The following is a 17,261-nucleotide window of genomic DNA, read 5'->3' as shown; positions in this document are numbered from 1 at the left end:
TGGATATGAAACAATATCATATTACTCAATTCTGCTTCTCTACTTGATTCTTCTTTTCTGTATTACCCACAAAACGTAAAGAAAAAATGTGTAAAAAGAAAAAGACACCAGTATTATAAATGGCACACGGTAGGTGGGGGGCCCCGTTACAGATTTGCATTGGGGTCCAGGAGCTTCAAGTTGCGCCTCTGCATGCAAATATCGAACAAACCAACACCGTGACATGAAGTGATCGGAGGATCGTCGGGACTCATCGCGGAACCATTTATTTCTAGGCCAGGAACACATCCATTTTTGTGGTTTTTTGCGGATCCGTGTGTCCGTTCCATGAATTATAGAATAGGTCCTATTCTTGTTTGTATTTGCGGTCTGTCGCACCCCTGCTAGTATATGGGTACACTAAGAAGAAAAAAGTGGCAAAAGGATCAGTGGTTTGCGTCATGAGGCTGAGGGCTAGGGCTGTACGGCAGTTTTAGCCACAAAACTGGTAGCAGAACCAAAGATCGCTGTGTCGCCCTTCAACTGCATTGAAGTTAATGAAAGTGAATGATTGGATTGTGATAACTATATATATGTCCTATGAGAAGTCACAGAAAACATGATATTTTTTTATTTTTTTATTACGGGGCGGACTTTGGTCACTGGATCCAGTCTAGATTTCTCAATGAGCAGTAAATGTCTACTAAGCTATTGATAACATATGTCTAAATTTCTTCGTTAAAGGCGTTTACCAGCCCCTAAAAATTGATGGCCTATCCTCAGGATAGGCCATCAATAACTGATCGGTCAGGGTCCAACTCCCGGGAACCTCGCCGATCATCTGTTTTGAAGGGGGTGCAGCACCTTCTTTTCTACTTGCTCACCGTAAATTGTCGACACACATGTAGCGGCGATTCAGGTATTGCATCCTTCTCCCATTCACTTCAATGTAAGGCCCGGTTCACACAGTTTTCTGACACATTTTTTGACGCGGAAACCACGTCATAAAACGGACGAAAATTCCTCGCATTGATTTCAATGGGAGGCGGATGCGTTTTTTTTTACCACGAGTGGTAAAAAATGCTTGCGGGAAAAAGAAGCGACATGCCCTATCTTCGGGCGTTTACACCTCTGACCTCCCATTAACAATGGGAGGCAGAGAAAGCGTTATTCGTGGCGTTTTAGCCCGTGGCACTCAATGGGCGAGAGAGTGAAACGCCGCGGCAAACGGGCGTGCAGGCAGAGCAAAAAAATCTGCCTCAAAATCCCAAACGGAACTTTGAGGCAGAATTTTCTGCCTGCAAAAAACTCTGTGTGAACAGTCCCTTAGAAGGCTGCAATATCTGTGAATCGCTGCTACATGCGTGTAGACGATTCAGTCAGCAAGTAGAAAAGGGAAAGCAGCGCTCATACGAGCGCTGCAACCCCTTCATAACAGCTGATCGGCCAATCAGCTATTGATGGCCTATCCAGAGGATAGGCCATCAATTTTTAGGGACTGTAAAACCCCTTCAACAAAAGACGATATGCACTGATGTTGGTCTTCTCATTGCTGTTTTTATTCATCTTACACTGGGTTGTATAAGAAATTGTAAAAAAAAAAATAATAGTTGTCAATCAATGCTTGGACTGTGTATATGTTGCCACACAACAGCAGGAATCTGTAATAGAAGAGTCACGACCACGGTGAGACAACAATATCCTGTACCAGGGACGACAAGAAAAAAAAACAAAAGCCTAAAATAATCCTTATAAAACTTAAAGAGGACCTGCCACCTCTCCTGACATGTCTGCTTTTAATAAAAATAATTGTTTTTGCAATTCCTCTGTTATTCCTCCTGAAAATGGATGAATAAATTGACAACTGGGTGTTACCATTCCCCTTGTCAAAGGGGCGTGTCCTTACACTGTCTCATTGTCATGACTAATTGGGCAGTGTCAGTCTGTGTAGAGACAACCCCCAACTGGTAACACCCAGTTGTCAATTTATGCATACATTTCTAGGAGGAATAACAGAGGAATGGCTCAACATAGATTTCGAAGAAAATATGTTCAAGAAACGTTATCTCATGGGGAATACAATTATTTACTAAAACAGACATGTCAGGAGAGGTGACAGATCCTCTTTAAAGTATGTCACAAGATGTTCAAGAACCCGATCATTCGCCAGGAATTCGCACTTTAACGATTCCTTCCATGACGGTCCGGCCACTTTCTGTTGCAATACACGATACATTGATGAACGCCAATGATCTCTTTAAAGTCTTCACTTGCGCTCTAGCTATGACCTGTTCTCCGGCATGGAGAGGTGCCGGGAAGCGAATGTCCTGGGAAAGTAGCACACAACCATTGCCTGGCAGCTTCGTACCCAACACCGCAGACACCAGGCCATTGAGGAGGACCCCATGTACCACTGGTTTTCCAAATCTTGTGTTTTCAGCAAAGGTCTCATCAAGATGCAGTGGGTTAGTATCACCGGTCAGTTCAGAGAAGAGCTGAACATCATTCTGAGTGAAGGTCCTGGAGATCTCAGCGCTGTCTCCAACCTGCAGATGTGACAACCTCTGTATAAGTTTATTGAAGCAACTCAACATGGATAGGTTGGAGAGAACGCCAAATGATCTTCCACCGGTAACCAAGTGATAGAACATCCTTAGAAAGATCTAATCCAATACTAGTTCTCTGCTGTTACCAGCCAATGCCAACAGAAAAGGGGATGTCTAAATAAAGAACAAAAATATAGCAGATTAGTGCATTAGCATGTAGAACCCTCACCAGATATTGTCTGCGCGCAATTTTAGTCTTTATGTGCTCAACACATCTACTTGGATATCTCGGATATAGTTGAAACAAAGCATTAAATGGGTTTTCCCATGAAGGACATTTACGGCATATCCACAGGACAGGTCATAAATATCCGATAGATGCGAGTCCCCGTTCTACCTTTCTCGGTTCCCGCTGCCTTCCGGACACTTCCTGATTACATGGTCGGAAATTACAAAAACAGCCTAGCTCAGCGAGCTAGGCTGTTTTCCCGATTACATAAATCGGAAATTACAAAAGGGGCCCAGGAGGCAGCAGGAACCGAGAAAGGTAGAACGGGGTTTAGGGGTCTCCGTTATAGAGATAGGTGCGGGACCCGCATCTATCTGACATTTATGGCATATCCTGTGGATATGTCACAAATGTCCCTGATGGGCAAACACCTTTAAAAGGCTATGTAAACCGTTGAGCACATTTTTTTTTTTTTAAATAAAAAAAACACCTGTTTTTAATTGGGGGTTTTTTTTTTTATAAAAAAAATAAATTAAAAAAATTTACTTTTTGAGATATCGCTTCTGCTATATATATATATATATATATATATATATATATATATATATATATATATATATATATATACATACTGGATTTTTAGCAACAACTTCAGAGGTGGGAAAAAAATCTGGAAAATTTTCCTAAATATGATTATATTTGGGGAATATGCATTTAGACGGTACCTGGCCCTCAATGCCTACAGCCATAGTATCATGCTAAATAAATGTTTTCCCTCTCAGCTTCGTAGTAAGGCCTCATGCAGACGGCCGTGCCCGCAATCACGAGCACGGCCGGCGGCCGAATGCCACCCGCATTTTCGGGCCGTGCTCCCATACAAAGTATGGGAGCACGGCTCGCAAAATGCAAAAGAACGGACATGTTCCATAATTCCCGGAACATTTCCACGGCACGGACACCCATCCGTAGCGATACGGAAAGGTGTCCGCGTTCAATGGAAGTGAATGGGTCTGTTTTTGCGGACCGCAATTGCGGCCTGCAACAACTGAGGTTTTTTAAGGTCGTGTGCATGGGGCCTAACTGTTAAGAATAAGGTAAGCAATGTCAGGTAAGTGTTTGGTGGAGCCACCTCTCTGCAAATCTACCTGAATCACAGAAACGCTACACTGGTGGCCCTGGTATTGTCCCAGCAAGGTCAGAGAGGTCCACAGCTTCACAAGGCCACTGGAAGAAAAGATCAGAAAAGTAAAGTACTGCACTGATCATGAAGTTACTTATTTTTATTTTTTTAACCTTTGCAACTTTTTCTCAAATGAATACGAATAATCAGCTCCTAAAAGAATGGACCATCACATTAACCCCTTAATGACCGGGCCATTTTGCACGTTAATGACCAAGGATTATTTTTTGTTTTTTCACGGTCGCATTCCAAGAGTCGTAACTCTTTTTTTATTCCGTCGACATAGCCGTATAAGGGCTTGTTTTTTCCGGGACGAGTTGTATTTTGTAATTGTACCATTTTTAGATGCTTATAACATATTGATTAACTTTTATTAACTTTATTTTAGGAGAGAATTGAAAATAAGCAGCTATTCCAGCATTAATTTTCACGTTATAAATTTACGCCGTTTACTATGCAGCGTAAATAACATGTTCACTTTATTCTATGGGTCGGCACGATTACAGGGATACCAAATGTGTAAAGGTTTTATATGTTTTTTCTATGTTTGCACAATAAAAACCCTTTTAGAAAAAAATTACTTGTTTTTGCATCGCCGCGTTCCAAGAGGCGTAATTTTTTTATTTTTCCGTCGATGTGGCCGTACGTGGGCTTGATTTTTGCGGGACAATGTGTAGTTTTCATTAGTACTATTTTGGGGTACATAGGACTTATAGATGAACTTTTATTTTATTTTTTATGGGGGGAATGGGAGAAAAGAGAGAATTTTGCCGTTGTTTTTTGCGTTTTCTTTGGACGCCGTTCATCCGGCGGTTTAATTAATGTGTTCATTTTATTGGTCAAGTTGTTACGATCGCGGGGATACCATATATGTGTATGTGTGATTTTGTTTTGACCGTTTTATTAAATAAAACCACTTTTTGGGGCAAAAAAGTAGTTTTATTTGACTTTGACTGTAATTTTTTTTATTTTTTTTTTCACAAACTTTATTTAACGGTTTTACTTTTTTTTTTTTAGTCCCACCAGGGGACTTCACTATGCGATATGCCGATCGCATATATAATGCTTTGGTATACTTCGTATACCAAAGCATTATTGCCTGTCAGTGTAAAACTGACAGGCAACCTATTAGGTCATGCCTCTGGCATCGCCTAACAGGCAGATGCTGAAGACAGACCTGGGGGTCTTTGTTAGACCCCCGGCTGTCATGGAAACCCGACGGCGACCCGCGATTTGTTTGCGGGGGCGCCGATCGGGAGACAGAGGGAGTTCCCCCCTCTGTCAAACACATTAAATGCCGCTGTCACTATTGACAGCGGCATTTAATGGGTTAAACTGCCGGAATCGGCGCGTGCTTCGATTCCGGCAGTTGCAGCAGGAGCCAGGCTGTGTATAACAGCCGTGCTCCTGCCGCTGATCGCATGGGTAAACTGTCAGTACCCGCGCGATCACAGGACGGATATATCCGTCCTCCTGCGCGAACTAGCAGCTGCTGAGGACGGATATATCCGTCCTTCGGCGTTAAGGGGTTAAAGGGGTTTTCTTATAATCATTATTTATCACCTATCCACAGGGGCGATATCTGATTGGTGGGGGTCCGACCGATGGGACCCCCACCAATCACAGGAACGGGCTTACCGTGTCGTTCCTGGCAGCCCAATACGAATGGAGCGGTAGTGAGGATGCTCGACCACCGCTCCATTCATTTCTATAGGGCTGCCGTAGCGATCATTCGAAAAATCATAGATCAGATCATAGAAATGAATAGAGTGGTGGCCGAGCGTGCGCATTACGGCTCCATTCCTATGGGACTCCCAGTAACGGCAAGGCAAGCCTGTTCTCGTGATCGGTGAAGGGCCCAGCGGCCGGAACTCCACCGATCAGATAGTCATCACCTATCCTGTGTATAGGTGATAAATATTGATTATGGAGAAAGCCCTTTAAAGTCCTGGACAACCCCTTTAAAGACTTTGTTCACATATATCAGTGACCAAAAAACATACTGGAACCGCACGTTACAGATGATCCCATTGATTTTGTTTGCCACTTTGTCTCACAAAAGGCGTCCACATTCATCTGTTCTGACAATATTTTCATAAACATATTCCCATATTGCCAGTACAAATATGGATCAAATACATCATGTCAAATATGGAAGTTGCATTTTTTTTTTCATTATTTTTTTAATGCAGAATCCAAAGCTCATGCTGTATATTTAGAAATTCTATAAAAACATATAGAAACCTTGAGTAGCTGTATTATTTTGTATCTTCCAAATCCTGATGTATTGACTGCAGTTACCTACCTGCTCTTTATTCTTAGTATGGCGAACAACGTCTTTCCATTATATTTTAACAGGTCCAATGGGAAAGAAGCTCCGACCTGGAAACAATAAGAAATATACAATTTCAAAACATCAGGGGCCTCCCTCAGCTGAGAAGCAATATACACAGAGCCCACTGTAATAAGGACGTGACCATCTAACGCATGGATAGCAGTAGTAAGGGTGCAATCACTCGCTCTATTAGGGTGTGACTGCACCCTAATAGAGAATGTAAGCTGTTGCTTGGGGTTTCCCCTTTTATTATAGGTCTTCCATAGGACAGAATTTATCTGAACATTGTAAAAGCTTTGTGTTTACTATCCTCACTGTTACAATTTGATTTCTACATGTTAGCAGCTCAATCTTAACAATTAAAGGGTAACTAAACTTGTCATAGTGACATGTCAAAAGTTTTGATTGGTGGAGGTCCGAGCACAGAGACTCCCACCGAACGCTTAAACAAAGCAGCATTAGCGTTATGGTGAGCGCTGCGCCGCTTCATTTCTGATCGCCTCGGAAAGTCGAGCAAGTGGAGCGGACTCAGACTTTCTATTTATACCGTACACCACTCGATCAGAACCTAAGCGGCACAGCGCTCACTTCTGCTAATTCATTTTAGCGATTGGTGTGGGTCTCCGTGCTCGAACCCCCACCGATCAAAACTTCTTACATGTCACTATGTCATATCAAAAGTTTTTTAAAACATTAGTTACCCATTAAGCTTAGGCCAGATTTACACTAACGAGTGCAAACTCAGACGTGAAAAACTGCAGTTTTTCACGTCAGAGTTGCACCCGTCCTGGTGCCGTTTTCACGGATCCCCATAGACTTCAGTCTATCGAGGGATCCATGGAAACGGAAGAAAATAGGACATTTGCTAACCTTCAACGGACCCTTCACACTGTCCATTGAAACAACGGCCGTGTGAACGGCCTTTTTGAAATACATGCATCCGTGTGATGGCCGTTGTTTTAACGTATACTACGGTCGTCTGAATTCGTCCTTATTCACACGAATGTGTGCGTTTTGCGCGCGTTGCAGTTCCGTGTGTGATAAGTGTTTGCTGCGCGATTGTCACGCATATGCCACGCTTCTGACACGCGGTTTTGAAGTTTAGAAAAATAAATGAAGGAAGTGCTTTTATTTTTTCCTTCATTTCTTTATCTACTGTTGCGCGAATCACGGAAGTGCTTCCGTGTGCCGTGCGCGATTATCACGCACCCATTGACTTCAATGGGTGTGTGTTCCCCAAAAAAACGGCCAAGTATAGGACATGTTGTGAGTTTTACACAGCGGACACACGCTGCGTGAAAATCACGGACTGTCTGAACGGCCCCATTGACTAACATAGGTCCGTGCGAAACGCGTGATTTTCACGGACGTTAAATACGCTCGTGTAAATAAGGCCTTGGGGTGATGACTAGATTGTAGTCAAAAATAAGCTTCTTGTGTTGCCTCCATTTTCTAACCTCCCTAAACCGGTTTCATTTTCCGCACACCGGATGTCTCGGGGGTTACGTTCAGCTCAGATCTGTTCTTTCCTCCCCATATTCAATCACTTGCTCCTCAAAAAGATCTCCAGAATCCGCCCTTTCCTCACCGTGGAAACAGCCAAAACTATAATTGCTGCTCTAATTCTGTCTCGCTTTGATTACTGTAACTCATTACTAATTGGTCTTCCCCTTAGCACACTCTCCCCTCTCCAATCTATTCTGAATGCAGCAGCCGGGCTCATCTTTCTATCCAGCTACTGCACCAACGCCTCTACCCTGTGCCAGTCACTGCACTGGTTGCCCATAAAAAATTATAACTTTAACCCACAAAGCTCTCACCAGTGCTGCACCGCCTTACATCTCTTCCCTCACCTCTGTCTACTGCCCTACCCGCGCTCCATGTTGTACCATCAATCTAAGATTCGCATCCTCCATCAAGACCATTGTAAGATCTTGCGAGCAGCGGCCCTTGCTACTTGAATTACTTGTCACTCTAATTTTGGATTTGCTTTGAACATGTTTCCTCTGAATTGTAAAGTGCTGAGGAATAGGTCTCCGCTATATAATAATTATTATTAATAAAATGATTTTTTTATGTGTCATAGATACTTATGAGAAGACTACACTGATTAAGTCAGATCTTGGACCTTAGACTACCAGAATGGCGGAAGGGAGGGGGATGATGACGGATTTATTTTTCTGAAACACTAAGGGTATGTTCACACGGCAACGCAAAATACGTCTGAAATTATGGAGCTGTTTTTAGGTGAAAACAGCTTCTGAATTTCAGACGTTTTTACATGTGCACGCGTTTTTCACTGCGTATTTTACGGACGTAATTGGAGCCGTTTTTCAATTGGGTCAATGAAAAACGGCTCCAATTACGTCCCAAGAAGTGTCCTGCACTTCTTTGATGCGGGCGTAATTTTACGCGCCATGTTTTGACAGCAGCACGTAAAATGACAGCTCGTCTGCACAGAACATCGTAAGACCCATTGCAGGCAATGGGCAGATGTTTGCCAACATATTGGAGCAGTTTTTTCAGGCGTAATTCGAGGCGTAAAACGCCTCCATTACGTCTGAAAATAGGTCGTGTGCACATACCCTCATAGATACAGGTCATTCAGATCAATGACAATTTCCGAAGTTATGTGGTTTCGGAATTGACAAGTCTCTGAGCGCTCTATAGGGCCCTTCCGTTCTGGAAAATCGGTCGTATTGTGAAATCCCAGACTTCACAAATGTCATCGTCGCGCATGTATCTACTGTATGACACATCGCGAGATCATGTTGATAAGGGGTAAGCTTGCATAACGCTGCCTTTTACTGCTAAAATGGAAAAATAAAAGGTTATTATTAAATACCTCTCCATGCAAATCCTTTAAGGCTGAAAGAATCAATGACTTGAACTGAGCAGCAGAAAGTTTGACGCTCTTGTCTTCAAATACTCTGTAGATAAAACACAATTTAATCGGTCTTCTGCAGAGTGCGATTTTTTTTTCCGTTCTGCAGGATATAAATACTTACAGCTGAATTTTCAGGTAATGATACTCAGAGAAGTTCTTCAGCACAATCCTCTCGTATGAGGCGGGTTTTGCAGGCTTAGCGCTCTCTTTCATGTTTGCAGAATCAGCTTAAAGAAAAGAAGGAAATATTAAGATGTCTTAACACAGTTGCAAAACTGAAGAGAAAATGAACAAAAAGAAATCAAGTAATGGAGTTTTCGACTATAAAATGTTACAAAATTCTATTTCATTCCATAGTTTTATTTGGCACTGAACTGCTTCCCAACGTAGAGCCAGAATATTTTCCAGTAGCCACCACTAGGGGGAGCTCAATGCATAAATCTTTCACAGCTTCCATTGAGTTTAGTTGTAGCTGTATAAATCCATATACACCGAGCTCCCCCTAGTGGTGGCTGCAGGAAAACAGTTTTATCATCTACAGACGTCCCCAACCTTTTGGATTCTACGAGCTACATTAAACAGAGTGATGGTCACGAGCCACATTACAAATACGGAGAAACATGTAGCGGAAGTGAAGAAAATGGTACAAGTGGTATTGCATGTTTTAAATTTCCATTCAACTTGGCACGGTCCAGAGTTTAGGATATGTCTTCAATATACTCAATTTGGAAATCCTATTGTAGTCAATGCATATGGTAATAACTAAGGAATTCTATCGCGAGCCACACAACTGGAGGCCACGAGCCACTGGTTGGGGACCACTGGTCTACAGTGTGAAGGGAATCAGGATTAAACACTGTATGGAGAATTACTGCATCAATGTATTTATACCAGTTGTCTGGGGATCAGACTGGGCGCCATATTTATAAAGTTGGGTAAAGTGGGCAAGGCTTCAGCGTGGTACAGAGCGCTACCTGTTTATTTTTATTTTTTTTAATCCTTCACTCCAAGTCAGATTCATCAAAAGGGCGTGGACCCGGTTAATAAATCTGTTACTCACTTCGCAGGGTAGAGACCCTGGCACACGGCATGCACGGAAAATCATTATTAACAGAGCTCCCACTATAAAAACAGGTATAAAGTATGGCTACATTCACACAAAGGAGGAAAAATGGCCGCGTGACGGACGTTTTTCTAACGGCCGTTTTCAGATCAATGTAGTTCTATGGCTGTATTCACACAGTCGTTTTTTTTAACGGCCCGTGAATACTGGCCGTCAATAAATAGGACATGTCCTATTTTTGTCCGTCTCCATGGCCCGACGGCCCCCACAGAACTCAATGTATCAGTTTTTAATGGCCATTTTTCAGGGATCAACGGCCGTTAAAAACATCATGGCCCACACAAGAACACTCCCTGGGCACAGCGCTACTTTAAGCTCAGAGCCCAGGGAAGCTCTAGACATATATGGACAGTGATGTCAGGGCTTTCAAATATGGAATCCCGGGGCCAGAACATCACAAGCTTTCTGGCCGGTGACAGCCCTTGATGTAACTGTCCACACATGGACAGTGATGTTAAGCGCTTTGAGATTCGGGAATCCTCGGCCAGAGCATTGCCAACGCTCTGGCCAGGTTTTCTGCTCTTGGAGGGGTGCCTGGCATCACTATCCATATATGGACAAAGATGTCAGGGGCGTTATTGGTGTGTGTGGCGCGCTATCTACAGTGTGGGGCGGGGGGGGGGGGGTGTGGTAGGGCAATTATGACCTAAATCAAAATCACGATTAATTAAACATATAACCTCGATTACGATTATTTAAGCCATATCAATTTTTTTTTTAAACAGCCGCATAAAAAATGATCCGTGGGAACGGAATGCCGTTCTTCCCATTAAAATCAAATGGGCAGATGTTGGGAGGCGTTCAGCCCTGGCAGTTTTAGCCGTTTTTTGGGGCGTTTATGGCTCGAAAAACGGCTGCAAATAGGCTGTGTGAACATACCCTGAGGCATCATGCACAGAACAGTTTCTGTTTTGTGGACCGTAACACATGAATCCTAATGGCTTCCGTCTCCTTTCCTTTTTGTGGACCGATACACCAGAATGGGTGAGACAGACCACAAACACGGACAAGAGTAGGACCTGTTCTGTTCTATAATTCTGTGGAACAGTCACACTGATCCTCAAAAAAACCCACAGTGTGTGCATGACCCCATAGAAATGAATGGTTCAGTATGCTAGCCCGAAAAAAAATGGATAGGACACTGAAGAAAAAAAATGGTTGTGTGCATGAGTCCTTATGGTGAATATTAAAGGGCAACTAAACGTTTGACAAACTTCTGACATGTCATAGTGACACGTAAGAAGTTGTGATTGGTGGAGGTCCAAGCACCGAGATCCTCACCAATCGCTAAATTGAAGCGGCAAAAGCACTTGTGTCTGTTCGGCAATCAATGTATCGGAGTACAGACTCAATAGAAAGTCTATGAGCCCGTACTCCAATACATCAGTTCTCCGGAGAAAACCGAACAGAAACTAAGTGACTGGTCAGGGGCTCAGTCCTCGGACCCCCACCAATTAAAACTTCTGACGTGTCAGAAGTTTGTCAAACGCTTAGTTACCCTTTAACGACGAGCAACGGATATATCCGTCACAAGCAGGTGCTAGTTCCTGCATAGCGACGGATATATACGTCCTCTGATCGCGTGGGTACTGCCAGTGTACCCATGCGATCAGCGGCAGGAGCACGGCTGTTATACACAGCCTGGCTCCTGCCCCAACTGCCAGAATCGAAGCGCTCCCCGATTCCGGCAGTTTAACTCAGATGACGTTGTCAATAGCGACAGTGGCATCTAATGTGTTTGACAGAGGAAGGGAGCTCAGTCTGTCACCCCATCGGTGCCCCCGCAAAGAAATCGCGGGGCGCCGTTGGGTTTCCTTAGCAAATGGGGGCCTAACCAAGGCCCCTAGGTCTGCCTTCAGCAACTGCCTATTAGGCCACGACTACACTATTGCTTCCGGCAAAACGACGGGTCCGGTGCACAACAGAGACAAACGGAAACCACGGTCACCGAATCCATCACCATTGAAATCAATGGTGATGGAAAGGGAAACCTCTGGTTTCCGTTCGTGTCTGGTCAGGGTCACGTTCTGACGGAAAACTCAGACGGAACGTCAGAACGGGACCCCAACACAGATGTGAACAGAGCCTTATCGTGCCGACCCACAGAATAAAGGTAATATGTTATTTATGCCGCATAGTGAACGGCATAAATTTATAATATGAAAATCAATGCTGGAGTAGCTGTTTATTTTGAATTCTTACCTAAAATAAAAGTTAACCCCTTAAGGACACGGCCAATTTTGGCCTTGAGGACAGAACAATTTTTTTACATTTCCCTCTTTGCATCCCGACGCTCATAACGCTTTTATTTTTTGTACGACGTAGCTGTATGAGACTTTGTTTTTTGCGGGACAAGTTGTACTTTATGTAGGTACCATTTTTTGGTACAAATACATTATTGTTTAATTTCTATACATTTTTATTTTGGCGAAAATGCAGAATAAAAGCAGTTCCGCAGCAGTCTTAATTTTTTTTTTTTTTACACCATACACCGATCATCATAAATAATGTTATCATGTGTTGTACAGGTTGTTACGGTCGTGGCGATACCAAATATGTCTCTATTATTTCATGTTTTGGGACTTATATTTAAAAAAGTTTATTTATTATTTTAAAAAAAATGTGTTTGTGTATTTTTTTTTACTATTTATAAATCAATAATTTTTTTTACATTCATTTAACTTTAAGGCCTCATTCACACGGCAGGGTTTCCCGGCCGGGTGCCGGCCGTTCATAAATCGGCCGGCACCCGGCTGCATTAGGAATAATAGACCCCTAATGGGGCTATTCACACGACCGATTTTTTGACGGCCGGGAAATCCGGCCGTCAAAAAATAGGACATGCTCTATCTTCACCCGGGTACCCGGCCCCCATAGAAGTCTATGGGGCCGGGTATTACACGGCCATCACCGGAATGTGTTCCGAGTGATGGCCGGGTTTTCCGTGGCTTGCGCTCTATCTCCTCCTCCTCACAGCGCAGAGTGCATGTGAGGAGGAGTTGATGCCATTCTGACGAATGGCATCGCTGCACACTGTGTGGCAGGGCCGGGGTGTACAGCAGGTGGAGGGAGCGCTGAGCTGGCTCCCTTCCCCTGCTTGTTAAAATCACCCTGGCCCGGCGACACCTTCGATGGCGCCGCTAGCAGCTGCGGCTGCTACTACTGTAGCGACGCCACTATAGCAGAGCAGGGAGGTATCTCCCCGCTCTGCTATGTGCTAGCCACACTTTAGCTCCTTGAAGGAGCGGAATCCCCGTGTTTTCGGGGATTCCGCTCCTGGACAGAGCGCTTATCTGGGCAGTGACATCAGGGGAAACTCCTGAAGCGGAATCCCCGAACACATGGGGATTCCCCTTCAGGAGTTGCCGCTGATGTCACTGTCCGGATCTGCCCGGCCCGGCACGGATGCAAAACTTTATGCAAACCGGCCGGGCAGAATGGCCGATTTTACCGGCCGGCACTCGGGCTCGGGAACGACCCGGTCGTGTGAATCCCGCCTAACTTTGTTTTAATCCCATAAAGGGATCTATAATTTGTATTTTGTAACTGTAATGTATTGGCATAGATCTATATGCCAGTACATTAGCCTGAGTACAGATTGTACACAGGCAGTTGTTAGGGCATACCTCAGTATGCCCTAACAGGAAATATGTTCAGTCAGACAGCCCTGGGGTCCTTCAATGTATTACAGCCATTACCCCGCTCTCGATCGCGCGCACAGACGGCTGTCACACAGGACGAGAATGCTCGTCCTAATGCGCCAAGTACCCGCCGCTCAGAACGAGCATACTCGTCCTGTGTCGGCAACCAGTTAATCAATATATTATATGCACCCAAAAATGGTGCAATTAAAAAATACAACTAGTCCCAAAGTACAAGCTCTTATACGGCTATGTCGACAGAAAAAAAAACAACGAGCGTGAAAAAACAAAAGAATCTTTGATCGTTAACGCGCAAAAGGGCCTGGTCATTGAGGGGTTAAAGGGGTTTTCCAGCCAATAAGGTCCTATGATTTAGATCATACAAGGAACATGTATCATGGATCAATGTGACATGTTGACATTGTATTTCTGGTTTCTATTCTGTATTATTACACGGTTTGCACGAACTTAGACAATTTCCTTATTACACGCATGCTGCTCACGCCAGGTTATGGTCTATCGCATTTTTCCATGGGGTTGCCCTTTGACCCTGTAGAGGGTTAGGTATGGGGTCACGCATGTTTTGCTTCAGTTTTAACAATTGTCTGTTTTTCTTTTGCATTATAGGATAATATAATAAAAATTCTTCAAAGAAGTGCAGTCGATTATTCATGTTTTATTTGAATTGTGAGGAACGTCATGCAAACTGTATAGAGCAGGGGGTCCGTGGTTGAGGCAGATATAGGCGGCGATAGGGTAACACTATGTACATTGATCTCTTTTATGGGTGCACATTTTTAATGCCTTACTATGGATTGGTAGGGGTCGCAGTGGTTGGACCCCCATCTTTCACCCTTTTATTGCAGATCTATGAATAAAGTGTATAGTGTGAAAACCACAAGCAAACCATGGCTATAGCTGGAGCAACAGGACCATAAAACCTGATGTGACAACCCGAAATTATAATAAGACTCTCTGGAAATTGTAGTTCCCCAACACATAAAGCCACAAGTAATACCCAGCCCATGCTTTCCTTATTCACAGACCCGTATAGCCATATACCCTGCATTTAAAACACTCACCAGCATATTCCCTGCGCAATCAATCCCACAGTCTCTGCAACCTCATGTATCGCTGTGCTTTTTAGAAGACAACTAGGTCTATATGAAGTTTTATGTAGTACTTTAGGTAAGCGGCCATATTTGAGAAGACCAAAATTGCAAAACAAATAATTATTTGGCTCAACAAAAATGGCGCGAACTATGAAGACATCATACTAAACTACTCTGCCTCCTCTATGGTTACCCGTGCGCTCTGTAGTTCTTCCCTCAGAAACTATAACCTTTATCTAACGTTCCTAAAGTACAGCTGTCATAGACTAAAGGTATTATACTGCACTCTAGTGGACAAGTTTAGTAAGAACATGTAGATGTTAAAAAGAAATGCATAATACCCAAGACTTAGGGGGGATTCACACGAGCGTGTATTCGGTCCGTGCGGGCCGCGTGGTTTTCACGCGGCACGCATGGACAATACAAGTCTATGGGCCAGTACAGACAGTCCGTGCTTTTTGCGCAGCGTTTGTCTGCTGCGCAAAAAGCGCGACAGGTTCAAAAACTCTGCGTATTTCGCGCATCACGCACCCATTGAAGTCAATGGGTGCGTGAAAATCACGCGCACCACACGGAAGCACTTCCGTTGGACGAGCGTGATTCGCGCAACAGCAGTGAAAAGGATGAATGAAAACCGAAAAGCACCACGTGCTTTTCTGTTTCCGAACATCCAAACGGAGTGTCTTTGCGTACCGAACTTCACCGGGTTCGGCCAAACTCGTTTTGGCCGATCCCGGCAAAAAAATTATCGGTACGCGACGTCAGGAGATAGTCACTGTCCATGGTGCTGAAAGAGTTAAACTGTTTCAGCACCATGGACAGTGACTTGCGATCCCAAAATACATTAACCTGTAAAAAAAACCCGAAGTTCTAACTTACCGATTACTGCTGTCTCCTTCCTGCAGTCCGACCTCCCGGGATGACACTTCAGTTCAAGTGACAGCTCCAGCCAATCACAGGCCAAGCACAGGCTGCAGCCAATCACAGGCTGCAGCGGTCACTTGGACTGCTGCGTCATCCAGGGAGGTGGGGCCCGATGTCAAGAGAGGCGCGTCACCAAGGACGCGTCACCAAGGACGCGTCACCAAGGCAACGGCCGGGAAGTTCTCGGTAAGTAGGAACTTTATCTTTTTTTTGTACAGGTTTTTCGCTGTTGTGTTCGGCATTCACTGTCGAGGGTGCTGAAAGATTTAGCTCTTTCAGCACCTTGGACAGTGACGGGCGTTGACAAGCCTCATCTCTATGATGCCGGCTGCGCGAAAATCACGCAGCCGCGCATCAGACACGCATGACACACGCAGCTGTCAAATGGTTTTTGCGCTCGCAAAACGCTGCGTTGTTTGCGCGCGCAAAAACGCAACGTTCGTGTGAATCTCCCCTTAGGTAACATTTACCGGCCTGGCTCAGCTAGAAGGTAAAGGTTACTTTAAGGCCTCATTTACACGAACGTATTATACGCGCGTGCGACGCGCGTGCTTTGCACGCATGTCGTACGCACCTATATTAGTCAATGGGGCTGTTTAGACGATGCGTGAATTGCGCTCATTGCGTGTGCGCAGAAAAAAACTCACGACATGTTCTATAATCGTGCGTTTTTCGCGCACTCACGCACCCATTGAAGTCAATGGGTGCGTGAAAACCACGCATGCCGCACGGAAGCACTTCCGTGCGAACTGCGTGATTCGCGCAAGAGCTGTCAAACTCCTGAATGTAAACAGAAAAGCACCACGTGCTTTTCTGTTTACAAACATCCAAACGGAGTGTCAAATTCGAGATGAGCGCCCCGAACTTCACCGGGTTCGGCCAAACTCGTTTTGACCGAAACCGGTAAAAAATGTTCGGGTACGCGACGTCAGGAGACAGTCACTGTCCACGGTGCTGAAAGCGTTAAACTGGTTCAGCACCATGGACAGTGACTTCCGCTCCGAAAATCCATGAACCTGTAAAAAAAAAAAGACGTTCTGACTTACCGATAACTCCGGTCCGACCTCCCGGGATGACAGTTCAGTCAAAGTGACAGCTGCAGCCAATCACAGGCCAAGCACAGGCTGCAGCCAATCACAGGCTGCAGCGGTCTCATGGACTGCGGCGTCATCCTGGGAGGTGGGGCCGGATGACAAGAGAGGGACGCGTCACCAAGGCAACAGCCGGGAGCCCGGACTGGGGGAAGCAGGAAGTTCTTGGTAAGTATGAAAGTCTTTTTTTATTCACAGGTTGGTGTATATTGTG

At 44.5% G+C, this 17,261-nt stretch overlaps 2 protein-coding genes across 3 annotated transcripts; both read right to left on the bottom strand.

The window, feature by feature from the left end:
• Positions 1-602: 602 nt before the first annotated feature.
• Positions 603-2,630, bottom strand: HTD2 (hydroxyacyl-thioester dehydratase type 2). The gene has a single exon (XM_075833941.1). It carries the CDS (start codon positions 2,628-2,630, stop codon positions 2,139-2,141), a length of 492 nt encoding a protein of 163 aa, XP_075690056.1. The 3' UTR covers positions 603-2,138.
• On the bottom strand, positions 2,611-17,039 carry RPP14 (ribonuclease P/MRP subunit p14). 2 transcript variants are annotated; one of them, XM_075833943.1, is made up of 6 exons: positions 17,003-17,039; positions 9,278-9,383; positions 9,115-9,199; positions 6,240-6,316; positions 3,900-3,978; positions 2,611-2,699 (listed from the first exon to the last, which is right to left on the bottom strand). In XM_075833943.1, the coding sequence occupies exons 2-6, from the start codon at positions 9,367-9,369 to the stop codon at positions 2,643-2,645; spliced, it is 390 nt and encodes a 129-aa protein (XP_075690058.1). In that variant the 5' UTR covers positions 9,370-9,383; positions 17,003-17,039; the 3' UTR covers positions 2,611-2,642. The 2 variants fall into 2 exon arrangements, with proteins under 2 accessions (XP_075690058.1, XP_075690057.1); XM_075833942.1 differs by lacking the exon at positions 17,003-17,039 and adding an exon at positions 15,003-15,220.
• Between the last annotated feature and the right edge of the window lie 222 nt (positions 17,040-17,261).

This window comes from Rhinoderma darwinii, chromosome 7 (assembly GCF_050947455.1).
Source record: "Rhinoderma darwinii isolate aRhiDar2 chromosome 7, aRhiDar2.hap1, whole genome shotgun sequence".
Classification (NCBI taxonomy): Eukaryota; Metazoa; Chordata; class Amphibia; order Anura; family Rhinodermatidae; genus Rhinoderma; species Rhinoderma darwinii.
This window is presented reverse-complemented; position numbering and strand designations above follow the sequence as displayed.

Bases quoted from the DNA above. Each gene is read 5' to 3' on its own strand.
- HTD2 (XM_075833941.1), bottom strand. From the start codon at position 2,630: ATGTTCTATCACTTGGTTACCGGTGGAAGATCATTTGGCGTTCTCTCC.
- RPP14 (XM_075833943.1), bottom strand. From the start codon at position 9,369: ATGAAAGAGAGCGCTAAGCCTGCAAAACCCGCCTCATACGAGAGGATT. The intron at 3,979-6,239 runs GTAGGTAACTGC...CTTTTCTTCCAG, and splicing joins ATACTAAGAATAAAGAGCAG to TGGCCTTGTGAAGCTGTGGA. The intron at 2,700-3,899 runs GTAGATTTGCAG...TTCTTTATTTAG, and splicing joins GTAGCGTTTCTGTGATTCAG to ACATCCCCTTTTCTGTTGGC.